Here is a 21,283-nt window from a genome sequence, read left to right as displayed (position 1 = left end):
TAGATTTCAGCTTTAACTACATGGAATAAATAAAATTCTGAAGACATAGCTACATTATGAATTTGTACAAAAAAGTCAAAACAAAGTCTACAGTAAATGATATTATTACATTAAAAAACTTAGCAGACACTTTTCTGCTTTCATCATTATTACTATTGTGCCAGATACTTTGTATTAAATAACTACTTAAAGGAGGTAGTTTTGGGGAGAAAAAAATGGATTTGTATGATCTAACTGTTGTGTACTTACATGTTAAAATCAAGTCATTTTTCTTCACAAAGTTTTGATGGAGTTTAGTTCTCCACCCAAAGAATGTGAGAAAATAATTGCAAATCACATATCTAATATGAGATTAATATCCAGAATATATCAAAAACTCCTACAGCTCAACACCAAAAAACAAACAATCCAATTCAAAAATGGGCAAAGGACTGAACAGACATTTCTCCAAAGAAGATCTACAAATCACAACAGGCTTGTGGAAAGATGCTCTCACCAGCCATTAGAGAAATACAAATAAAAACCACAATGGGGTACCTCCTCACACCCACTGGTATGGTTACTTTATTTTTTTGAAGGGAAAGGGAAGGGAAGAGAGAGAAAGAAAAAGTCAAATTAGCAAGAATACAGAGAAACTGGAACGCTCATGCTGGTAGGAATGTAAAACAGTACAACCACTGTGGCAAACAGTATGGCAGTTGCTCAAAAAATTAAACACAAGATTTCCATATAATTCAGCAACGGTCTCACTTGCAGTGAGAGAGGCGCTCTACAGCTAACATCCCAAAAACAGAATGTGGGTTTGTTGTTGTTTAGTTGCTAAGTTGCATCTGACTCTTTGCGATCCCATAGACTTGTAGCCCGCCAGGCTCCTCTGCCCATGGAATTCTCCAGGCAAGAATACTGGAGTGGGTATACACTGAAGAACTGACAGTGGGGACCTGAACAGATACGAGTACACCCAGGTAGTAACATTTTTCTTAGTAGTCAAGCGATGTCCATTGACAAAGAGTGAATAGATAAAAGGTAGTCCATCCATACAGTGGAATGAATATTATTCAGCCTCAAAAGAGGAAGGCAATTCTGACACTTGCTACGACATGGATGAACCTTGAGCACACAACACTGAGACAGGCCACTCAGAAGGACGATTACTGTGTAATTCCACCTGATGAGGCCCTGGAGCAGTCACTCTCAAGGAGATGGAAGGGGTGGGGAACGGGGATTCGGCGTAACTGCTGGGAGGTGCAGGGCTCTGGAGATGGGTGCTGACAGTGACTACACAACAGTGTGCGAGGACTTAACGCCACAGAACTGTCCACTCAGAGCGCGACTCAAACAGTAATTTTTATATTTTGGGTAGTTTACCACACACAGAAAAAAAGCAGCTGCAACTTTTACCAAATCCAAATCTACTTTTTAATTCAAGCCCACGAAACTAACAATACTGCACGCACTCTCAAATTATGTTTTCTTTGATATTTATGATTTTAAAAATAAAATTTAGAAGATATTTAAGTAAATTAGTTTGAACAATAAAAAGAGAAAGTTGAAGTTTTACACAGGTTACTCCAGGCTAGAATCTATTTTAAAAACTAGCAGAAAACCCCAATGAAAAGAGGAAAAGCCAGAATTTTATATGGTATTATTAACATTGTTGAATTCAATAGCTAGAGTACTAACAACACTCAGGATTAATCAGATTTATAAAACACAAATGAACACTATTCTCCCGGCCCTTCACCTACTTATATCTGCATTGCAAATTTGAACCAAGCGTTAGGAACAATGTGGTGAGCAGGGACTGACCATTTGTTTAAAGCAGTGGTGTGCTATTACTGCTCAAGTCCCCCCATAATCACCTTGAATAGGTCTAGGAGGACCTCCGTGCTGACTTCCAGTCTCTCAAACGGCTGCTGCTCTTTGATGATGGCCTGGCACATGCTCTCCAGCACCGGCAGCTCTGTGCTGGACACGGCCCTGCAGGGAAGACGCAACAGTCGCCACAGACGCTGGGATAGCACCTGTGACCTGAGGCCCTAGTCATCAGCAGACCAACTATCTCCCAGAAGAACGTGGTGCTCTACGGTCCAGGACTTCAGAGACTCAGCATGTCCCCCCAGCCCCCACTCCTTCCCTCCTCCACCATCTGTGCTCATGTCCCTCCAGTCTCATGGGCCACACCCCTCCACCCCTGGGCCCAAGGCTGCCCCACAGAGGCCTGGGATGCTCTGGGACAGCTCCCTGCCATCCTCCGTCACACCCTACTTCCAGGTCACTGAGCTCTCAGCTGAGTGCCCACCTGCTTGTCCCACAGCCCTGTCACCTCCCGCAGCAAGTGGTGGTGCATCTGTTTCTGTCTGTCTCCCCCGACTGGATGGCTGAGCCCATGAGGACAGGCTGATCTCCACTAGGTAGTCAGCAGCACCAAGCCCAGCACACAAGAGGCATCTACACATTGTGAGATGACTCTGGTGGGTAGGGGTGCTCACAGGGGACGAGCTGGCTGGGCTAGGAGAGGAGCTACAGAGCACTGGGCGCTCGGGCAGCGTGGAGGTAACAGCTGGAGGTGGAGTGAACCATAGGCAACCAGGCTACAGATGCCAGGGGTCTACACTAAGGCAGAAGGAGTGAGAAGGGGGGTCAGGGAGAACTACTGAGGGGACAAAACAGGCAGAACTGGATGGAGTGACAGGGTGGGGGATGAGGACCAGGGTGGGGTACGGAGGACCCTTGGGTTTCAGTTTGACAGCTGGGAAGGTTTCCATATAGACTCGTGAGAGGTAAGGAGGGCTGAGGTGGGGCCTGTGGCTCGGGAGTTCATGCACAGACCTAGGGAATGTGAAACCTCCAGAGACTGGCCCCTCTGGCACCAGCCATGGGATGTATGGCTGGGGGGCACGTTGCCCTTGACCATCACGGCGAGGACTACCTGCTCTCCGGGGATTAACCTGACCACTCTGGTCTGAATCGGTAGTCTGCCCTAACAAGCCTCAGGTCAGATAAATAGTGTGTCACGTCTTTCTTGAGGAAAGAAAGAAAACCACTTGAGAAGTTACCCTTAAATCTACACTCATAAAAAATAATAATTTTCACAAATGGTTACCCCCTCTGTAATCATGTCCTGTATCAGATACTCAATGCACTGACAAGTAAGCTCTCAGGGTTACCTGTCTTCCAGGTACACATCGCAGTGAAAGCCACCATCGCCAGGTGGGCTGCAGCACAGGAGGCCCCCGTAGTGGAGCTCCAGGGCTTCCCCAAGTACGTGGGCGCTGGAGTGCCAGTATACCTGCGGAGCGACAGAGGCCAGGCCACAGCTGCATCATGGGAAGTCACCAGGCGGATGCAGGGACGAGTGAGCATGTGGGTACAGCATGTGACAGACCCCAGGACACAGGCAGTGTCGTCTCTGCAGACTGCTGAGACCTGCCTGTTTCTGAGCCCTCCCTGGAGCCCACTGTGCCCCCACCCTACCCCCCATCCCACCAGCAGGCTATGTGCTTCTCCTGCAGCCTTACTCTGAGCAGTGCTGAGCCCGGCTCCTAAACCACTTCCTTCTGGGCCTCAACCATGAGTAGAAGAGAACTGGACCATGAGCAGAGCAGCCACCCAGAGCTGGTTCGGGCCCAGCGCAGAGGGCCGCCTATGAGTGTGAGCACTGGCCCCCTTCCTCCTCCTCCTCTGGCCAGCCTTTCTGAGCCAGAGATGCGGCCACAGTGGCTGTTCCTGACATCGCTCACGTTAACAAGATTTTGCGTCTACACAGCAGTCTTCCCACACTAAACAGCACGTGGCCGTGAAGTTTGAAAGAGGACTCAGGAAGGCAGAGGAGTCTCTTGGAAGGAAAAGTTACTGAATCATCTGAGCTCTGCATACTATTAACATGGTACTTTTGTGACAAGGTCACTGGGTCTCGCCTAGATAATGTATACCAGGGCTGGGGCTGGAGCCTGGGAGGTAACATTCTCATTTTCACGAGCAACCACAACTATTCTGGAAGCCCTAAGGCATGACACCAGGTGCCAGGGGTGGACTGATCAGGCACTCTAGAAAGATTTCCCGTGATAATATGATAAATGCTTTATCTTTCATGATGTCACTGAACACAGGGGGACAGAATGTCAAAGAGGCTGACCCCTCTGTAGAACATTAAGGTTGGTGGTCCCCTGTCCCCACCACCCATATTTCTGACAGACTGAAGACCCTTAGCAGCCCACTGTTAAAGAACCGTGTCTGCAGGTCAACCAAGAGCCCACCTGTGCGGGAAACTGCTCAGGTCTCAGCAGGATTCTGACCTCAGGAAAGGGTTAAAACCACCTGGTAGGCCAGCCACCACAGCTGCTCCGGGTTGGCTCCTACGTGATGCTCTCCAGAGGCTGACATTACCTGAAAGCATCTAGCTGTTTGATTTGCTTACTAACTATCCCTTCCACCTGTTGTGAACTCTGCTGCCCACAGGATTGGCACATGCACCCAGAATCTTGGACGCTGGTCAGCTGACCAAGGAAATCAACACAGGTTCACAAGTTCCAGGGTGGCATCTGGTATGAAGCTAGGTGACAGTTGTTAGGGTTAGTCCTTAAGTGAGAAAAACTAACACATATATGCAAGCTATGTATTTCATTACATATTTTGTTCATGCTCTTTATGAATCACTTTTAAATACGGTGTCATGTTAGATTTATTAAACACCAAACTTAGAAAATCACAAAACCCACTGTTCTACCCTTTAGTGTGTGACTTTGTACATGGTACATCTGACAACATAAACACCCAAAGTGTGGTCGGCTGGTTTTCAGACACTTACGGCCTGGGCCTCCTCATTCTCAAAGGTGAGGAGCTCCACAGTGGCGTCCCCTTCCAGCGGGCGGTCTAGGTCCCACAACTCCCCGTTCACTTTGGCCACCACGGTGGTTTCTGCTAGCTCCTGACTGGGGAGAGGACAGTCATGTCGGGGTTAACCCATCACAGACTAAAGCTATTCCTTAAAACAAGACATGAAATTAATTTCCAGGGTTTGTTTCTTTCTTAAGTGGAAAGTACAAATGTAAACTAATAGGATAGATCTTTTTTTAATTTTTGTGATATTTAAGTACAAAAGAAATACGATTTGTTCACTGTAAAAATTCAGAAAACAGAATGCACAGGAATAAAATCACATACATCTTACCACTCAGAGATAAGTACTCACAACATTTATACATCAATATAAAAACTTTGAAAGTATTACTCTGCTTATGTTATCTGATAACCTACTTTTTAAACTTTGGCTTCCCTGGTAGTTCAGCTGGTAAAGAATCCACCTGCAATGCAGGAGACCTGGGTTCAATCCCTGGGTTGGGAAGATCCCCTGCAGAAGGGAAAGGCTACCCACTCCAGTATTCTGGCCTGGAGAGTTCCATGGACTGTATAATCCATGGGGCCGCAAGAGAGTTGGACATGACTGAGTGACTTTCACTTTTTAAACTTAACAGCAAACCACGACATTTTCCCCAACAGCAGACAGACTTGTAAAACATGCTACCTGACAGCTGCAGTAGAACTAAGATTTGCCCAATGAACCCACTATTGCTGGGCATTTCGGTTATAATTTGAGGGTTTTGCTTGTCTTGTTTTATTTTGGCAGTGACAAATAATGCTGCAGTGAATATTCTTGAATATTCATTGAATATTGAATACATTTTAGTTCCTGACTATTTTCTGAGGAAAATTCTAGAAGTAAACTTTTGGGATTTGAACTTTTAACAACTTAACTGGACAACATTGCCAAATTTCCCTACCAGGAGAGGGCCTAAGAATACCTTTCTCTGTGCTCTCAGGGAGTACAAAATTATGTCTTCTTGGCAATGTAATGTTTTCATTTGTATTTCTGTGACTGCCCTGAGCCGGGGCACAGCCCTGTGGTTAAGAGCACACACTCTGGGGTCAGGCCAACCTCAGGCTGAACCCTGAACAATTTACTCAGCTTTTCTAAGCCTTACTTTCCTTATCAGGAAAATGGGAATTACAGGACCTTCTTCATATATTTATTCTGAGGATAAAATAAGGTGTGGGCTTCCCAGGAGGTTCAGTGGTAAAGACTGCCTGCAATGCAGGAGATGGCAGGAGACGCGGGTTCGATCCCTGGATTGGAAAGATCCCCTGGAGAAAGAAATGGCAACCCACTCCAGTATTGTTGCCTGGAGAATTCCATGGACAGAGGGACCCAGGCAGACTAGAGTCCACAGGGTTGCAAAGATCTGGACATGACTGAGCAACTACACAACAACAAAAATAAGGTGTACTCATAATCAGAACTTAGTAAATGTTCAGTATTACTGTCAAAGGAGTAGAATCTCATTTTCCTTTCTGCTGGCCAGGCCAGGCAGCTCAGGGCCCCTCCAGTCCGTCATCTCCATCCTCTACAGTCAGCATCTGGCTGGCCCTGCAGCAGAAGGGGGCTATGTGGCTAAGGTGGAGGAGATGGGCAGAAACACGGCTGCATCTCTGCCTTTAGACTATGCCGGGCACCAATCCACCCCCTCCCGGCCCTCTGTGGATGGAACACAAGTGAGTTACAACCTTTGGACCACACAGACAAGGCAACACCATACCAGACCACCCAGCAGCCACACGGAAGGACTTCAGGTCCCCAAATGAGGGTATGGAGAAGTGCTGCCCCCCAGCCTGGACCCTGCAGCCCCTGACTGCTTTCAGAGAGATGCTGACCACATTTAAGCCACGGAGTTTTCTGTGGCCTCCACTGCAGCAGTTTGGCCTGTGTCTTAACTAACACAGAACAAGGACCTGGAAGTAACATGACAAGTTATATGGCACTGGCTTAGCAGATGGGCAGCGGCTACAAGGAGAGACACTAAGATGCGCAGAGCTAACAACCATTGTTACAGCACAATAAAGTATCTCGTAAGACTTGCAGGCAAAACATCTGCTCACAACGCCTGTAGCACATGAGCAAACAGATATGAAAAGGCAGAATGTTGGGATATGCCAGGGAACTCCTATGGCTTTTAGCAAAAAACTACAGAGGATGAGATGGTTGCATGGCATCATCAACTCAATGGACATAAATTTGAGTAAAACTCCAGGAGATAAGTAAGGACAGGGAAGCCTGGTGTGCTGCAGTCCATGGGGTCACAAAGAGTGGGATACAACTGAGCGACTAAACAACAACAACAACCAGACCAAGAAGGCTTCCCAGGTGGCGCTAATGGTAAAGAACCGGCCTGCCAATGCAGGAGACTTAAGAGATGTGAGTTTGATCCCTGGGTCAGAAAGATCCCCTGGAGGAGGGCATGGCAACCCACTCCAGTATTCTTGCCTGGAGAATCCCGTGGACAGAGGAGCCTGGTGGGCTACAGTCCATGGCATCACAACAAGTCAGACACGACTGAAGCAACTGAGCATGCACACACCAGACCAAGGGATGCTCAGGTGAGACCTATTCTGCTTGCAAACAGAGGTGGCAAGGGGACAGGCAGTGACAGCCCTTCTCAGAGTCCACGCAGGGACAGACAAGATGGGTCCGTCCAACTGCACAGGTCAGAGCAAGGGAGCCACTCTCCCCTGGCCTATGGTACGTCTAATCCTGGTCCATTAAATGAAGGAAGAGACAAATGAGTCAAGTACAAAGTCAGGGAATAAGAGGGTGAGAAGTTCCGGTCTAGGAGAACTCTTTAGGAAGATTACTCTCGTGTGAAACTGATTAGAAGCTTCCGGTGAGAGGCCTACTTCAGTTAACTGCTTGAGGGAACTGTTTTGCAGAACAAACCATAAGCCCCACTCACAGACACCCATGACTGATCCTCAGAGGAGCCCTGAGACCCCCACCCCCACCTTCACCATGTGCACCAGGGGAGCTGCACCAAACACGCAGCCTCTATACCCAATGGCTGTCCACACTTGAGACATGGCAGGTGAGGGCAAGGGATGACAATGTACCTTCCAAACTGCAAAACCAGGCCCAAAAGAGGACAGTGGGCAATCAAGCTACTCTCAGAGAACAAAGGGTGGCCAGACAGGCCAACCCAAACCAACAGGACCCGAGAGCTCCTGAACACTGCCTCGATGTCAGCTGCACCGCTCCTCTTTGTTCCAAATGTCTGTGATTGCATTTATCCCTCACTGTAACCCATGTGACACAAGCAGCCTTGTCTGTTAGTTTGCTTGCAGCCGGCTGATGGGCAGAGCGAGGAGGGCAGTTGTGTGGTTCACCTAAAGTCAGTCCCGGGCTTTCTGCTGCCACTGGAGGTGCCTGGAGTCCACTCACAGGGGAGGGAGGAGGGACGGTGGGGCATGAGGCAGGGGGCTACTCACAGAGGTCTGGACATCAAAGGACACGGCCGGGAGACACTGTGCCTGATGCTAAGAGTCTTCTCTCCCGTGGCAAGAGCACCTGGGCTGGAAATGCGTTGGGTCAGTAGGAGCTGTGTCTCCATTTTCCCACAGCTTGGCAGAGCCTGTGACTCCGTATGAGCTCACAGCCCCTAGGGGATTAAAGTGTGCCACTCTGGGGTCTTAGACTCAAAGCACCCTCATTCTTCAGCCGCTCCTCCCCTGGCCTGTGAGCTGGTCCACGGGTGACACACAGCCTGCACCCCAGATACAGACAAACCCCACTTCAGGGTCAGCTGAGTGACAAGATGGTGAAAGGGGGACCAGGGTCCATGAAAAACGGCCTGGACCAGAGATACCCGCCAGCAGGCTTCCGCCACACTGTAAGGGGAGAGTAGCATGTGTCTCATCTAAGCTTCGGTCTCCAAGGGGCTTCTTCCGGCAGCAGTTTAGTCAGGAGCCCCAAGGGCACTGGGAGCACAGGTGACTGACTGACTCCCAAGGGGCCCGGAGCACTGCTCTTCTATCGAGCTCCCAGGTGATGCCAGTGCTGCTGATCTGGGGACCACAAGCCAAGAGCTACTCTTCACTGAGCTATCAAGTGTCCTTTGCCCATTTTTTTCTGTGGGGGTGTTTTCTGAGGATAATTGGCTATGTATAGGATGACAGGGTCAGGGCTGGGGTTCAAACATTTAAGAAAGACACGGCACCTCTGCGTCCACCCCTCCAGCAGGGCCAAACGCTATCAATATTAACTGCTATTAGTAAACCTTTGATAGACCAAAAGATATTATAATACACAATTAATTTGCATTCCTAAGACTATTTTTTTCTTCTGAAGTTTTCATCATTTTCCTATTAATATGAAAAACTATTTAAGGAGTGATCATTTGTTTTATATGGTGCATTTTTTTCACATCTGTCATTTCCCTGTCTGTGGTGTCATTCTTACACACAGCTATTTCTCCAGAGTGATTTCAAATCTTCCCATCCTTGCCTGAATGATCTGGACCTTATGCACTGCACTTCAGAAGGCCTACTACACTCCTTCAGAACAGGAAGAATCATCTATGCAATCTACTCTCAGGAAACCAAGGCAACAGGCAGAATAACTTTATAAAACTATTATTTTTAACTTTATTTTTGTATCCAGCCACCTCACTGCACCCTTACCCTTATGAGTTTTTGAGTTACTTCTCTAAGTCACATTTTTAGAGTTTCCTCCTTGTTTAATTATCCTAACTGCCTGAGTTGAATTCTCAGGTCATTTCATTTTTTCTTATTCGATAATAAAAGCCTTCAGCAATTCAAATCTGTTTCTGATCACCACTTCAAATTTATTCCACAGATGTTGAAATGTATTCTCCTATAATAAGCATTTTCTGATACTTCCTTGGTGGTACAGTAGTTAAGACTCTGAGCTCCCAATGCAAATGGTTTGATCCCTGGTCAGGAAGCTAGATCCCACATGCTGCAACTGAGAGTTTGTTTGCCACCAAGACACATCACAGTCAAATAAATAAATAATTTTTTAAAAAACTATTCTAAGAATATTCTAAGAATATTCCTTTCTATTCCTAAGAATATTTGTTTTTATTTCCCTTCACCTGAGTATCCTGAAGTTTTTCTTTCAATTTCCTAGTTTTGTTTTGTCTTGTTGCCATTTAATGTTTCCTGAGTTCACAATGGATTGCATTTTGCTCACAGAATGCTAACTGTGTTTTTCTGCATCTTATTCTGAGGAGCTGAAAGCACAACCACATGTCCCAAGAGAGAAGGCACCATGTTGGCCACAGCACAGAGACCGGGGAGTAGCCATGAAGCCCACCTTAAATGTTACCATTCAGACCATGTCATCTTAACTTTGGCCTATTTGATCAAGAACTGAGACAGGTATATTAAAGCCTGCTACTCTTGAGTTCTTATAATTTTGCATTTCTGGTGTGATGCTACATTATATAACTCATAAAGGGGTGTGAAAAATTGCAGATTACACTGTTCTTCTATTTTAAAAATAAGTCCTAGTCTCCCACTCGATGAGTGTATCCCTGAGTTCTGCCACCTGAAGGTAATATCATGACCTCTACTTTCTTCTTATCAGGTATGTCTGACATGGCTAGGTCCATCCTTTAGCTCTGGACAATTTTACTTTGTAGACAACTCCTGCAACCCTTCTGTCATCAAACTCGAGGGTAGTTTTGACCTGGTGCCTGTGGAAATGAACATCACTGACAGAGCAACAAAGAACATGGCCTAGAATGAAATGACCTTGTTTGCCAAGCTTGGACCATCTCTTCAGCGCAGGGCAGCTCAGACTTCAATCTGCCAACATGCATATGACTCTCCACGAGGAGACAGAAGGTTACTTTTGCCTCAAAGTCCAATTTCCCCGTGCATCTATCCATCTCTCCTGGAAAGCACAGGAACAGATGGGAGGGCCCTGGAGAGTATATGATGTAATAGGATAAAAAAAACACAATCTTAACCATAGCTTTCAAAGGAATCTGAGGATTTGAATTGTTGAAAAGTTTGCTTTTTAAATAATAAGTTTATTTACATGGCAGTTCTGAGGTACAGCTTCCACAGAATTTTATATAATGCCAGGAATTAACATTAGTCAGAATAACGTAACTTCACTGAAGTGTCTAAATTCTAGGAAGATGAAGGCACCTATTCCAAGTCTGATCATAGCTCTAACACACACATCTTCAATCTATAATTAGTAAGCCTTCTTTGTACATTTCTAGAAAGGTTTTAATTTTCAGAGTATCTTCCATATACATTTTTTCATTTAATCTTTACAACCTTATAAGGTAAATGATGAAAGTATTATCATTTCCACTTAAGATATAAGAAAACAGGCTTGGACAGCTGGAGGGATCTGCCCACACTGGTCCAAAGACTCACCCATGGTTATCTACTGGCAGAAGAATGGCTTGGAGTCAAGTCCAACAAAAGACCTGTAAAATCTCATGGAAGTATCTTGATGATAAAACGAGTCAACATCATGTCACCTGTCAAGGATTATAGGTACTTTTCTCTACTATGTATTTTTATTAGAACTCTAAAAGTTGGACACTTTAAAGAGGAAGAGACTGTGTTCTGACATTCAATTACTTATTAAATGGCCTCTTTAGAAGCCAAGAGGGAATAAATAAACTGATTACATTTAATTTATTCAACTAAGATAAAAATACTTCAGCAGCCCCAAGAACACACCCTCACCAAGCTCTGGCGCAGCACTTAATATTATCTGCTCCACACTATGGTTTACCTAATTTCAGCAGCCACCTGGTAAGGCGTTGTTTTCCAAGCTTCCCCTTTCACTGTTCTCCCATCAGCCACTCTTACTGTGATCACATCGCTTGAATCTCCCTTCTTTTCATAAACGGCAAGTAAGAGCTGATGATCTTTCTTCAATATTTCAAAAAGCTTCAATCTTTCCTTCACAAAATTTGGTGGTTTCTTCACCTGAAAGCCATCAGAATACAAAATATGGTAAGGTTAACACACACAGCCGACTTTTTTTCTAACTGCTCAGCTCTAAATAAGCCTCACCCTCCTCAGCAGGCCCAGGGCATCCCCCTGCACCAGCCCCTAGGCTCTGCTTTAACTCCCACCCTCTAGAGACTCCCCTCCACAGGGCTGACCCCCTCCCAACTCAGTGCCTTCATGCACCTGTCTGACTCTGTGACCCCATGGACTGTACCCACCAGGCTCCTCCGCCCCTGGAATTCTCTGGGCAAGAATACTGGATTTCCTTTTCCAGGGGATCTTCCCAATCCAGGGATTGAAGCTGAGGCTCCTGCATTGGCAGGCAGGTTCTTTACCATTGAGCCACCTGGGAAGCCCAGGTCTCACCAAGCCACGCAAAGCCCTCCTCTTCCAACTGCTATATCCACTGGCATCGCCCTTCTCTGCACACTTAGCAAGTGAGTGCACAGGGTCACACAACTCAGCCCTTAATTGATACACTATCTGACTTTGTTCTCTAGTTGTTTCTCCAATGTGTCTGAACTCCTCAACCCCAGGGATCCCTGTGAGGCCAAGTACTCCTCCTCTGCTCCTACCAAATGTTGATGTGCTTTATCAGTTCTCTCCAGTTGCTGTAATGACTTATGTTAAAAAAGCAACAAAGTTTCCTTAACACAAAAGAAAAGCTCTGCTGTCTTAATTTAGACTAAGCAGTGCTTTATGGCTATGTGGCTGTCTCATCTCTAAGTTAAGACAGCTATTTTTTTTAAATCTTTATTTATTTATTTTTGGCTATACTGTGTCTTTTTTGTCTGCACAGGCTTTTCCCTAGTTTTGGTGAGTGGGGGTTACTCTCTATTAGAGGTGCATGGGTTTCTCATTGCAGTGGCTTCTCTTGTTGTGGAGCATGGGCTGTAGGTGTGCAGGCTCAGTAATTGTGGCTCCCAGGCTCTAGAGCTACAGTTCATGGAGTCACAAAGAGTTGGACACGACTGAGCACAAATACACACACACACACACACACCCCTGGGCAATTAACTATATAAGCATATTTAAATTACAGGTAGTATTCTATATTATTTCCACAGCAATGACTTGCCTCATTGTCAGGCTCGATCTCCTTTCTAACGTCCTCTTCTGGGCTTTGACTAGGAGAAGGCTGACAAACAAATGGAAATAATAAACAACTTATACCAAGGACCACAAAGAGCAACAGGTTTGAAGTCTAAGGGAGGGGAGGGACAGGTCGGCAGGCAGCAGGCATCCCATGTGAGAGGCTCTCCTGACCACCACCTTCAACCCTCAACAGGTAAGTGGTTTTCTTGGGTTCAGTCCTTCCTGACTGTGCACTTTCACACACTCTCGCTAAGTGCACTTAATATATTTTGCTCTTTAATGGTTCCCCCACCCCAAATCTTAAACAATGTCCCTGGAAGTCGGTTGCAGAGCTGTCATCAGCGATTTTAAATGCACTGTTTCAGGAAGGTGTTACCCAGGAACACCCAGTCCCCTGGCAAAAAAGTGAGGAGCATCCACAGTCTGAGCCACAGTAAGAACTTAAAATGCCCTACGTCACTGGAAGGTAAGTGAATCAAAACACTAACATGCATGCGTGCTCAGTCGCTCAGTCATGTCTGACTCTTCGCAACCCCATGGACTGCAGCACGCCAGGCTTCCCATCTCCTGGAGCTCACTCAATCTTAACGTCCATTGAGTCGATGATGCCATCCAATCATCTCACCCTCTGTCGCCCCCTTCTCCTCGTGTCCTCAATCTTTCAGAACACTATTAAGTGACAAGGTTAAATACGCAAATCTCAAGACACACCTCCCCCCACCTCCCCGCCTCGGAAACAAAGAAAGGACCAAACACCCCAAGCCACCTGTCGTCAACAGGTCAGGCCAGCCATTCATCAGAACGAAGGGGTTTCTATAGGGAGCTGCTGCTCTTCTGCCCAAGCAAAGAACACTGAGTTTTAAACACCGCAGCATTTTTTTCAAAGAAAGGAGAACCCTATTTCAGCCACTTAAGAAAATGAGTAGCGGACAATTTAGAAGAGCTGAGACATCACTGCCTTAGGTCAGCCTGGTGATCGCTGCAAATGCAGCGGCCCTGGGGTGCCTGGCCTGCGGTGGGCTCCGGGTCCGAGCGGGGTCGTGGGGGGGACGGGGAGGAGGTCCGGTCTCAGCACCTTCCTGCCGCCCACTGGCCCTCAGCGCACCCGCACCTGCCGCCCTCCCCAACCCCGGGCCAGCAGCGCACGCTCCCTGCCCCGCCCCGCCCCGCCCGGCAGTCAGCCCCCTCCTCCGTACCTGCGCGCCTGCGGCCCCGCGCCCCGCCCCCGACCGCTCAGCGCCCTCCAGCCTCGCCTGGTGGCTCAGCTCCTCCTCAAGGCACAGCCGCAATCGGTGCAGGCGGTGGCGCAACTCGCGGTTCTCTGCCCGCAGCTGCGCCACCTCGCGCGTGAGGCACGGCCCCTCGGCCTGGCAGCGGTCCGGCGCGTTCAGCTGCTCGTCCCTCAGACGGTGGACCTCCGCCCACAGCCAACGGATGTCCTTCTCCTGCCGCGCCAGGCGCGACGCCACCGCCTCAGCCGCAAGGGCCTCGGCCGCCATGGCAGCAACCTCGCCTCCCACACGCACCAGCGCCACGCGTGGACAGCCGGCAGCGAAGGGGCGCACTGCGGGGGCGGGGCACGGCCGGCGCTATATAAACGGGGGGGCGGGGCGCCAGGGCACGGTGGGGCTGGTTGTACACTGCAGGGGCGGGGCGATAGGAGCTGACGAGAACGCAGGTACTGGATGGGGCTATAAGAACTGTAGGGGCGGGGCCATGTGGAAAGGTGTGGCCGGCTGTGCACAGCCGGGGTGGGACGATAGGCTCTGGGGAGGCGGGGCCATAGGACCTGTAGGGGGCGGGGCGAAGAGAAGAGGCGGAGCTAAAGGCAGCGTAAGGAAGGCGGGGCAATGGGAGGGGTGGGGCCGGTTGTACACTGCAGGGCGGGGCTACGGAACGAGGGGCGGGGCGGTGGAGAGGGGCTGGAGCCAAGTAAGGGGCCGGGCAGGTGGACCCAGATTGGGCACTCTTTTGGGGGGAGACCACCGGGTACCGGCAGGCCGGCCAGTAGAGCGGCATTGGCCCTGAACAGGTTCAAGGTACCTTCAGAGCTACCAGTATGTTCAGTTCAGTTCAGTCGCTTAGTCGTGTCCGACTCTTTGCGACCCAGTGGACTGCAGCACGCCAGTATGTTGCCAAAATGCAAATTGTCCAAAACCTTGGGAACATCTCCCTTCCCAGAATGGTTCTTGTCTTTCCCCTTTCAAATGCTGGCAGTCACCATTCTTTTAACTTGCCCCCAGATTCTAAAAAGTGGCCATTGAGAACTGACCTTCTTTGGCCTCATGCCAAGGCTGGCCAAGTGTAGAGGCCATGGCACCAGGGCACCCAGATCGCTACAAAGATTTACATCTGATGATACAAAATTGCTAGTGCCTCGAGAGTAGGGCAAGTGCCACATAGGTCTTTGTGTCCCTCATAACCATGAGCACACACCCTCCCATAAAAACAACACAGATTGGTTTTTATTAACATTCTTACAGCTTGGGATGTGGCAAACCTTGTTTTAAGGTCTTTACACAAGTATGAACTCCTTTAAAAGATACTTATATTGAGAGACACAGCCATTTATAGGTGGAGAAACTGAAGCAAAGAGAGCTTACATGATCAAGAGTGGAGGGAGGGATAAGCAAGTGGAGCACAGAGGATGTTAGGGCAATGAAGCTCCATCTGATCCTGTAATGATGGACATATGTTATTATGTATTTTCCAAACCCACAGAATCTGAAACACCAAGAGTGAACTATGCACTCTGGGTGATAATTACATGTCAATGTAGATTCATCCTTGTAACCAAGGTACCCCTCTGGTGGGGGATATTGATAATGGGCCAGGGGGAGGCTGTGGGGGGTGGGCAGCGGGTACATAGGGATGCTCTGCAGTTTCTGTTCAACTTTGCTGTGAACCTAGAACTGCTCTAAAAACTAAGGTCTGTTAAGACAGGGGTCCCCATGGCCTGTTAGGAACCAGGCTGCACAGCAGGTCAGAGTTAGGGTTAAGATCAGGGTATGTTTGAAATGGGGCTTCTCTGGTGACTCAGCAGTAGAGAACCCGCCCGCAATGTGGGAGCCACAGGAGACATGGGTTCAATCCCTGGATCAGGGAAGATCCCCTTGTGAAGGGCATGTGGAGGCCACTCCAGTATTCTTGCCTGTAGAATCTCATGGACAGAAGAGCCTGGCAGGCTATAGTCCATGGGGTCATAAAGAGTCAGACACGACTGAGTGACTAAACCACCACATGTCCATCCTAAACTCCCTAACTATCCCTTCCCCTCTGCAGCCATAAGTTCGTCCTCTAAGTCTGCGAGTCTCTTTCTGTTTTGTAAGTAAGTTTATTTGTATCATTTCTTTTTAGATCCCACATATAAGGGATGTCATATGACTGAAGTGACTTAGCAGGCAACACGCATGTTTGAGATAGCTTCAAATCTCCATACTTTCTGGATTAAAGTCAAGGCAGAATATCCTGAGATTACCACAAAAGTACTGAAATTCCGCTTCTATTTCCAATATCCCATCTTTGTGAAGCACAGTTTTCTGCAGTGACAGCAATCAACATGAGATTCCAGAGTAGACTGGACATAATCAACACACTCGGGGTGTCACTGTCTCCCATCACCCCTAGATGGGACCCTCCAGTTGCAGGAAACGAGCTCAGGGCTCTCACTGATTCCACACTATGGTGAGTGATACAATTATTTCATTATATATCACAATGCAATAATAATAGAAACAAAGTGCACAATAAATGTGATGCACTTGAATCATCCCAAAACCAGCCCCACTCTCTGGTCAGTGGAAAAATTGTCTTCCATGAAACTGGTGAAAGTTTCTCAGTCATATCCAACTCTTTACGACCCCATGGGCTGTAGCCCCCCAGGCTCCTCTGTCCATAGGATTCTCCAGACAAGAATACTGGAATGATTGCCTTTCCCTTCTCCAGGGAATCTTCCCGACTCAGGGATCGAACCCAGGTCACCTGAGTTGCATGCAGATTCTTTACCATCTAAGCCACTGGGGTAGCCCTATGAAACCTGTCCCTGGTGCCAAAAAGATTGGGGACCGCTGTGTGAAGGAAAAGAAATCACCTGAGAGACTACCAAATACCACAAGATGGCACTGGTTCCCTTAGAAGTTTCAGCGTGAGGCACATGACCTTCATTGCTGGTGCTGAAGAAAGTAGTCAGATTCTATGTCATCTGGTCCTGTTCTAACGACACTCAAAATGCTTTACAGTCATCACAATTCAGCCCCAGCTTTGTACTTTCAATAGATGTTTTAAAATATGGAGTTTACTGTTACTGAGGCAGGGTGAGGCCAACAGATCAGGAGACCCCTGCCATTGAAAAGATGGTCTGTCACCTACAGTTCCCAAGAGGAGAGGGTGCTCTGTTCCAGGCAGGGCCACGTGGGGAATCATGGGGTCCATCAGGAGACTGGAGGAGCAGGAAGCAGATGTGGATAAGAGCCTTTATGTGGTTTCTTCAGGGAGGAATGGGTGAGGTGGTAAGCAGGCTTATGATGAGCTAGATTGAATACATTCGGCAGCCTGTGGAGCAGACGGTCTGTCCCTAGTTTTCTGGCCCTGCAGTGATTAGGGCAGGTGGAGTGGGGCCCCAGGTGTAAAGATCCCATAAAGGAGGTGTGTGGGGGTGTGGCTTCTAGACTGGTAACTTGCCTATAAACGGCATGCTTGCAGGCACGTTTTCTTCTGTCTCCAGGACCTGGCCAGCCCTCAGGGGGAAGGAGGCCATCTCTTCAGAGTAGGTAAGGCCTCAAGATAGCAAAACATCAGGAAAACATGGTTAACACAAATTAGTATGATGACACGGAATTATTTTCTCAAGGTCACACATGAGGTCAGAAGCAAAGCCAGGAAGTCTTTTCTGTGACACTACCACCAGACAACCACAAGGGTGTTTGGATTTATGAAAAGTAACTCTTCCACACAGATATTGTAGAAAAATATCTATTTGCTTCTATAAACAGAACTGGCAGGGATATTAGAGAATAACAGAACTTTTTATCAGTTTCCTAACCGGAAAAAAAGGTTTAGAAATCAGGCTTCTTTAAATCTTTTCTCTTCACCTGGAAATGATTTGCTTTGTTTTAAAAAAAATGTATTGGAGTATAGTTGATTTACAATGTTGTATTAATTTCAGGTGTATAGCAAAGCGATTCAGTTATGCATATACATACATCCACTCTTTTTCAGACTCTTTTCCTGTACAGGTTATTAGAGTATTCAGTAGAGTTCCCTGTGCTATGAGTAGGTTCTTCTTAGAGTGACTTTTGGAGAGAAGATGGGTGATGTGAGCCGGAGAAGGACCCTGAGGCCATACTTCGTCTCACAGGCAAAGGAAGAGGGACAGGCCAGAGAAGAACAGGTCCCGTTCAGATGCAACCAGGGAGCATCCTGAGGTCACTAGGGCCTGGCGGCTCCAGCAGGTGGAGTAATCATATTATATGATCCTCAATGAGGCATGGCTTGTGGCCATGCACTCTCCCAACCCGGCAATAATCCCTTCTAATCTGATCCATTAGTTGAACACCAGAGCTGGATCAAAGGGGAGGGGTCATCTATGAGACCGGATCATTTAACCAAGTCATCACACAGAAGTGTCCCAATTTCTTTTTTTTTTTTTTTTTTCTTTTGAACTTTTTATTTTGTATTGGGTTATACTAAATTAACAATGTTGTGATAGTTTCAGGTGAATGGTGAAGGGACTCAGCTATACATACAATGTGTTCATTCTCCCCCAAACTCCCCTCTCATCCAGGCTGCCACCTAACATTGAGCAGAGTTCCCTGTGCTATACAGGAGGTCCTTGTTTGTTATCCATTTTAAATATAGCAGTGTGTACATGTCCATCCTCCCTGGAGAAGGAAATGGCAACCCACTCCAGTATTCCTGCCTGGAGAATCCCATGGACAGAGGAGCCTGGCAGATTACTGTCCATGGGGTCGCAAAGAGTCAGACACGACTGAGTGACTAAACTACCACATGTCCGTCCTAAACTCCCTAACTATCCCTTCCCCTCAGCAGCCATAAGTTCGTCCTCTACGTCTGTGAGTCTCTTTCTGTTTTGTAAGTAAGTTTATTTGTATCATTTCTTTTTAGATCCCACATATAAGGGATGTCATATGATATTTCTCCTTCTCTGTCTTACTTCACTCAGTATGACAATCTCTGGGTCCATCCATGTTGCTACAAATGAGATGTCCCAATTTCTGAAAGAAAAGAAACCATGTACTAAGAAATAGCACTCAGCGAACAGTTTGGGAAAACTGAAATGCCCTGTTCAAAATCTGGCTTTGGCCGAGTTCCCCAGTGTCTGCAGGCAGGCTGGTTGTCAGGCTGCATCTAACCCCACTCGAGGGCACAGAGAAGGCCAGAGAGATCAGTAGCCAGCTCCTGACACAGCTTCCACTGTCACAAGGAGACCCTTCAGTACAGACCGTGAGCCTGTTACATTTGTGATGTTGAAAATAATCATTTGGACTTGGGTTTTTAAAGTATCTTTGATATTAATTTCTCATTTAAACGCTTTCTTCTCACAATCACCATCTGTGTTTTTTCAGTCTTTAACTTTATTGAGGCTTTCAATGGCTAAGTCAGAGATCTCTCTTGGTAAATGTCACATTGCACTTGTAAATGTGTGGGTTATTTTCAGATATCTTATGATATTGATTTCTAACATAATTCCACAATGAGAACAGACTCTGTATGATTTCAATAACCTTTAGACCATGAAATTTTTGCACCTTCTTTTATGTCCCTGGATATATACCAGTACCTCTTAGTTTATAGTATATGGGAACTTGAATAGCATTTGTATCCTACTGTTGTGTGAAAATTGTATACATCTTTATTATGACAAATTGGTTCACAGTGCTTTCCAGTTCTGCTATATCCTTTTCTGTCTATTCATTCTATTAATTTTTGAGGGTTTGATATTGAAACTCCAACTAAAAATCTTAATTTATCTACTCAAAAAATAATTGTAATATATAGTGGAATTAAGATCATGGCATCAAGTCCCATCACTTCATGACAAACAGATGGGGAAAAAATGGAAATACTGGCAGATTTTATTTTCCTGGGCTCCAAAATTACTGTGGATGGTGACTATAGTTCAGTTCAGTAGCTCAGTCGTGTCCTACTCTTCGCAACCCCATGGACTGCAGCATGCCAGGCCTCCCTGTCCATCACCAACTCCCAAAGCTTATTCAAACTCATGTCCATTGAATTGGTGATGCCATCCAACCATCTCATCCTCTGTCGCCCCCTTCTCCTCCCACCTTCAATCATTCCCAGCATCAGGGTCTTTTCCAATGAGTCAGTTCTTTGCATCAGGCGGCCAAAGTATTGGAGTTTCAGCTTCAGCATCAGTCCTTCCAATGAATATTCAGGACTGATTTCCTTTAGGATGGACAGGTTGGATCTCCTTGCAGTCCAAGGGACTTGCAAGAGTCTTGTCCAACACCACAGTTCAAAAGCAACAATTCTTCAGCACTCAGCTTTCTTTATAGTCCAACTCTCACATGACTACTGGAAAAACCATACCTTTGACTAGATGGACTTTTTTTGGCAAAGTAATGTCTCTGCTTTCTAATATGCTGTGTAGGTTGGTCATAACTTTTCTTCCAAGGAGAAAGCGTCTTTTAATTTTATGGCTGCAGTCATCATCTGCAGTGATTTTGGAATCCAAAAAAATAAAGTCTCTCACTGTTTCCATTATTTCCCCATCTATTTGCCATGAAGTGATGGGACCAGATGCCATGATCTTAGTTTTCTGAATGTTGAGCTTTAAGCCAACTTTTTCACTCTCCTCTTTCACTTTCATCAAGAGGCTCTTTAGTTCTTCTTCACTTTCTGCCATAAGGGTGGTGTCATCTACATATCTGAGGTTATTGATATTTCTCCCGGCAATCTTGATTCCAGCTTGTGCTTCATCCAGCCTGGCATTTTGCATGATGTATTCTGCATATGTTAAATAAGCAGGGTGATAATATAACAATACCCAGTTGTGGATGTGACTGGTGATGGAGGTAAAGTCCTGTAAAGAACTTTACAGATGCTGTAAAGAACAGTATTGCATAGGAACCTGGAATGTTAGGTCCATGAGTCAAGGCAAATTGGTGACTGCAGCCAGGAAATAATTAAAAGATGCTTGCCTCTTGGAAGAAAAGCTATGACAAGACCATATTAAAAAGCAGAGACATCACTTTGCCAACAAAGGTGTATGTAGTCAAAGCTAGGGTTTTTCCAGTAGTCATGTGAGGATGTGAGAGACCATAAACAAGGACCATAAAGAAGGCTGAGTGCTGAAGAACTGATGCTTTCAAACTGTGGT

The 21,283-nt window shown here is 46.7% G+C and overlaps 1 protein-coding gene across 1 annotated transcript in view; it reads right to left on the bottom strand.

Annotated features, from left to right (window-relative positions):
• The window catches only part of TARS3 (threonyl-tRNA synthetase 3), a 42,331-nt gene extending 27,908 nt beyond the window's left edge, over nucleotides 1-14,423 (bottom strand). The window contains exons 1-6 of the mRNA XM_061159626.1: nucleotides 14,121-14,423; nucleotides 12,908-12,967; nucleotides 11,609-11,805; nucleotides 4,811-4,934; nucleotides 3,171-3,292; nucleotides 1,863-1,980 (exon numbers count right to left, since the gene is read on the bottom strand). Of these exons, the coding sequence (XP_061015609.1) occupies nucleotides 1,863-1,980; nucleotides 3,171-3,292; nucleotides 4,811-4,934; nucleotides 11,609-11,805; nucleotides 12,908-12,967; nucleotides 14,121-14,423 (924 nt within the window). The remainder of the gene's footprint in view (nucleotides 1-1,862; nucleotides 1,981-3,170; nucleotides 3,293-4,810; nucleotides 4,935-11,608; nucleotides 11,806-12,907; nucleotides 12,968-14,120) is intronic.
• Between the last annotated feature and the right edge of the window lie 6,860 nt (nucleotides 14,424-21,283).

Source organism: Dama dama, chromosome 13, assembly GCF_033118175.1.
Source record: "Dama dama isolate Ldn47 chromosome 13, ASM3311817v1, whole genome shotgun sequence".
Taxonomy (NCBI): Eukaryota; Metazoa; Chordata; class Mammalia; order Artiodactyla; family Cervidae; genus Dama; species Dama dama.
Note: the sequence above shows the minus strand (reverse complement) of the source record. Positions and strands in the feature narration are given on the sequence as shown.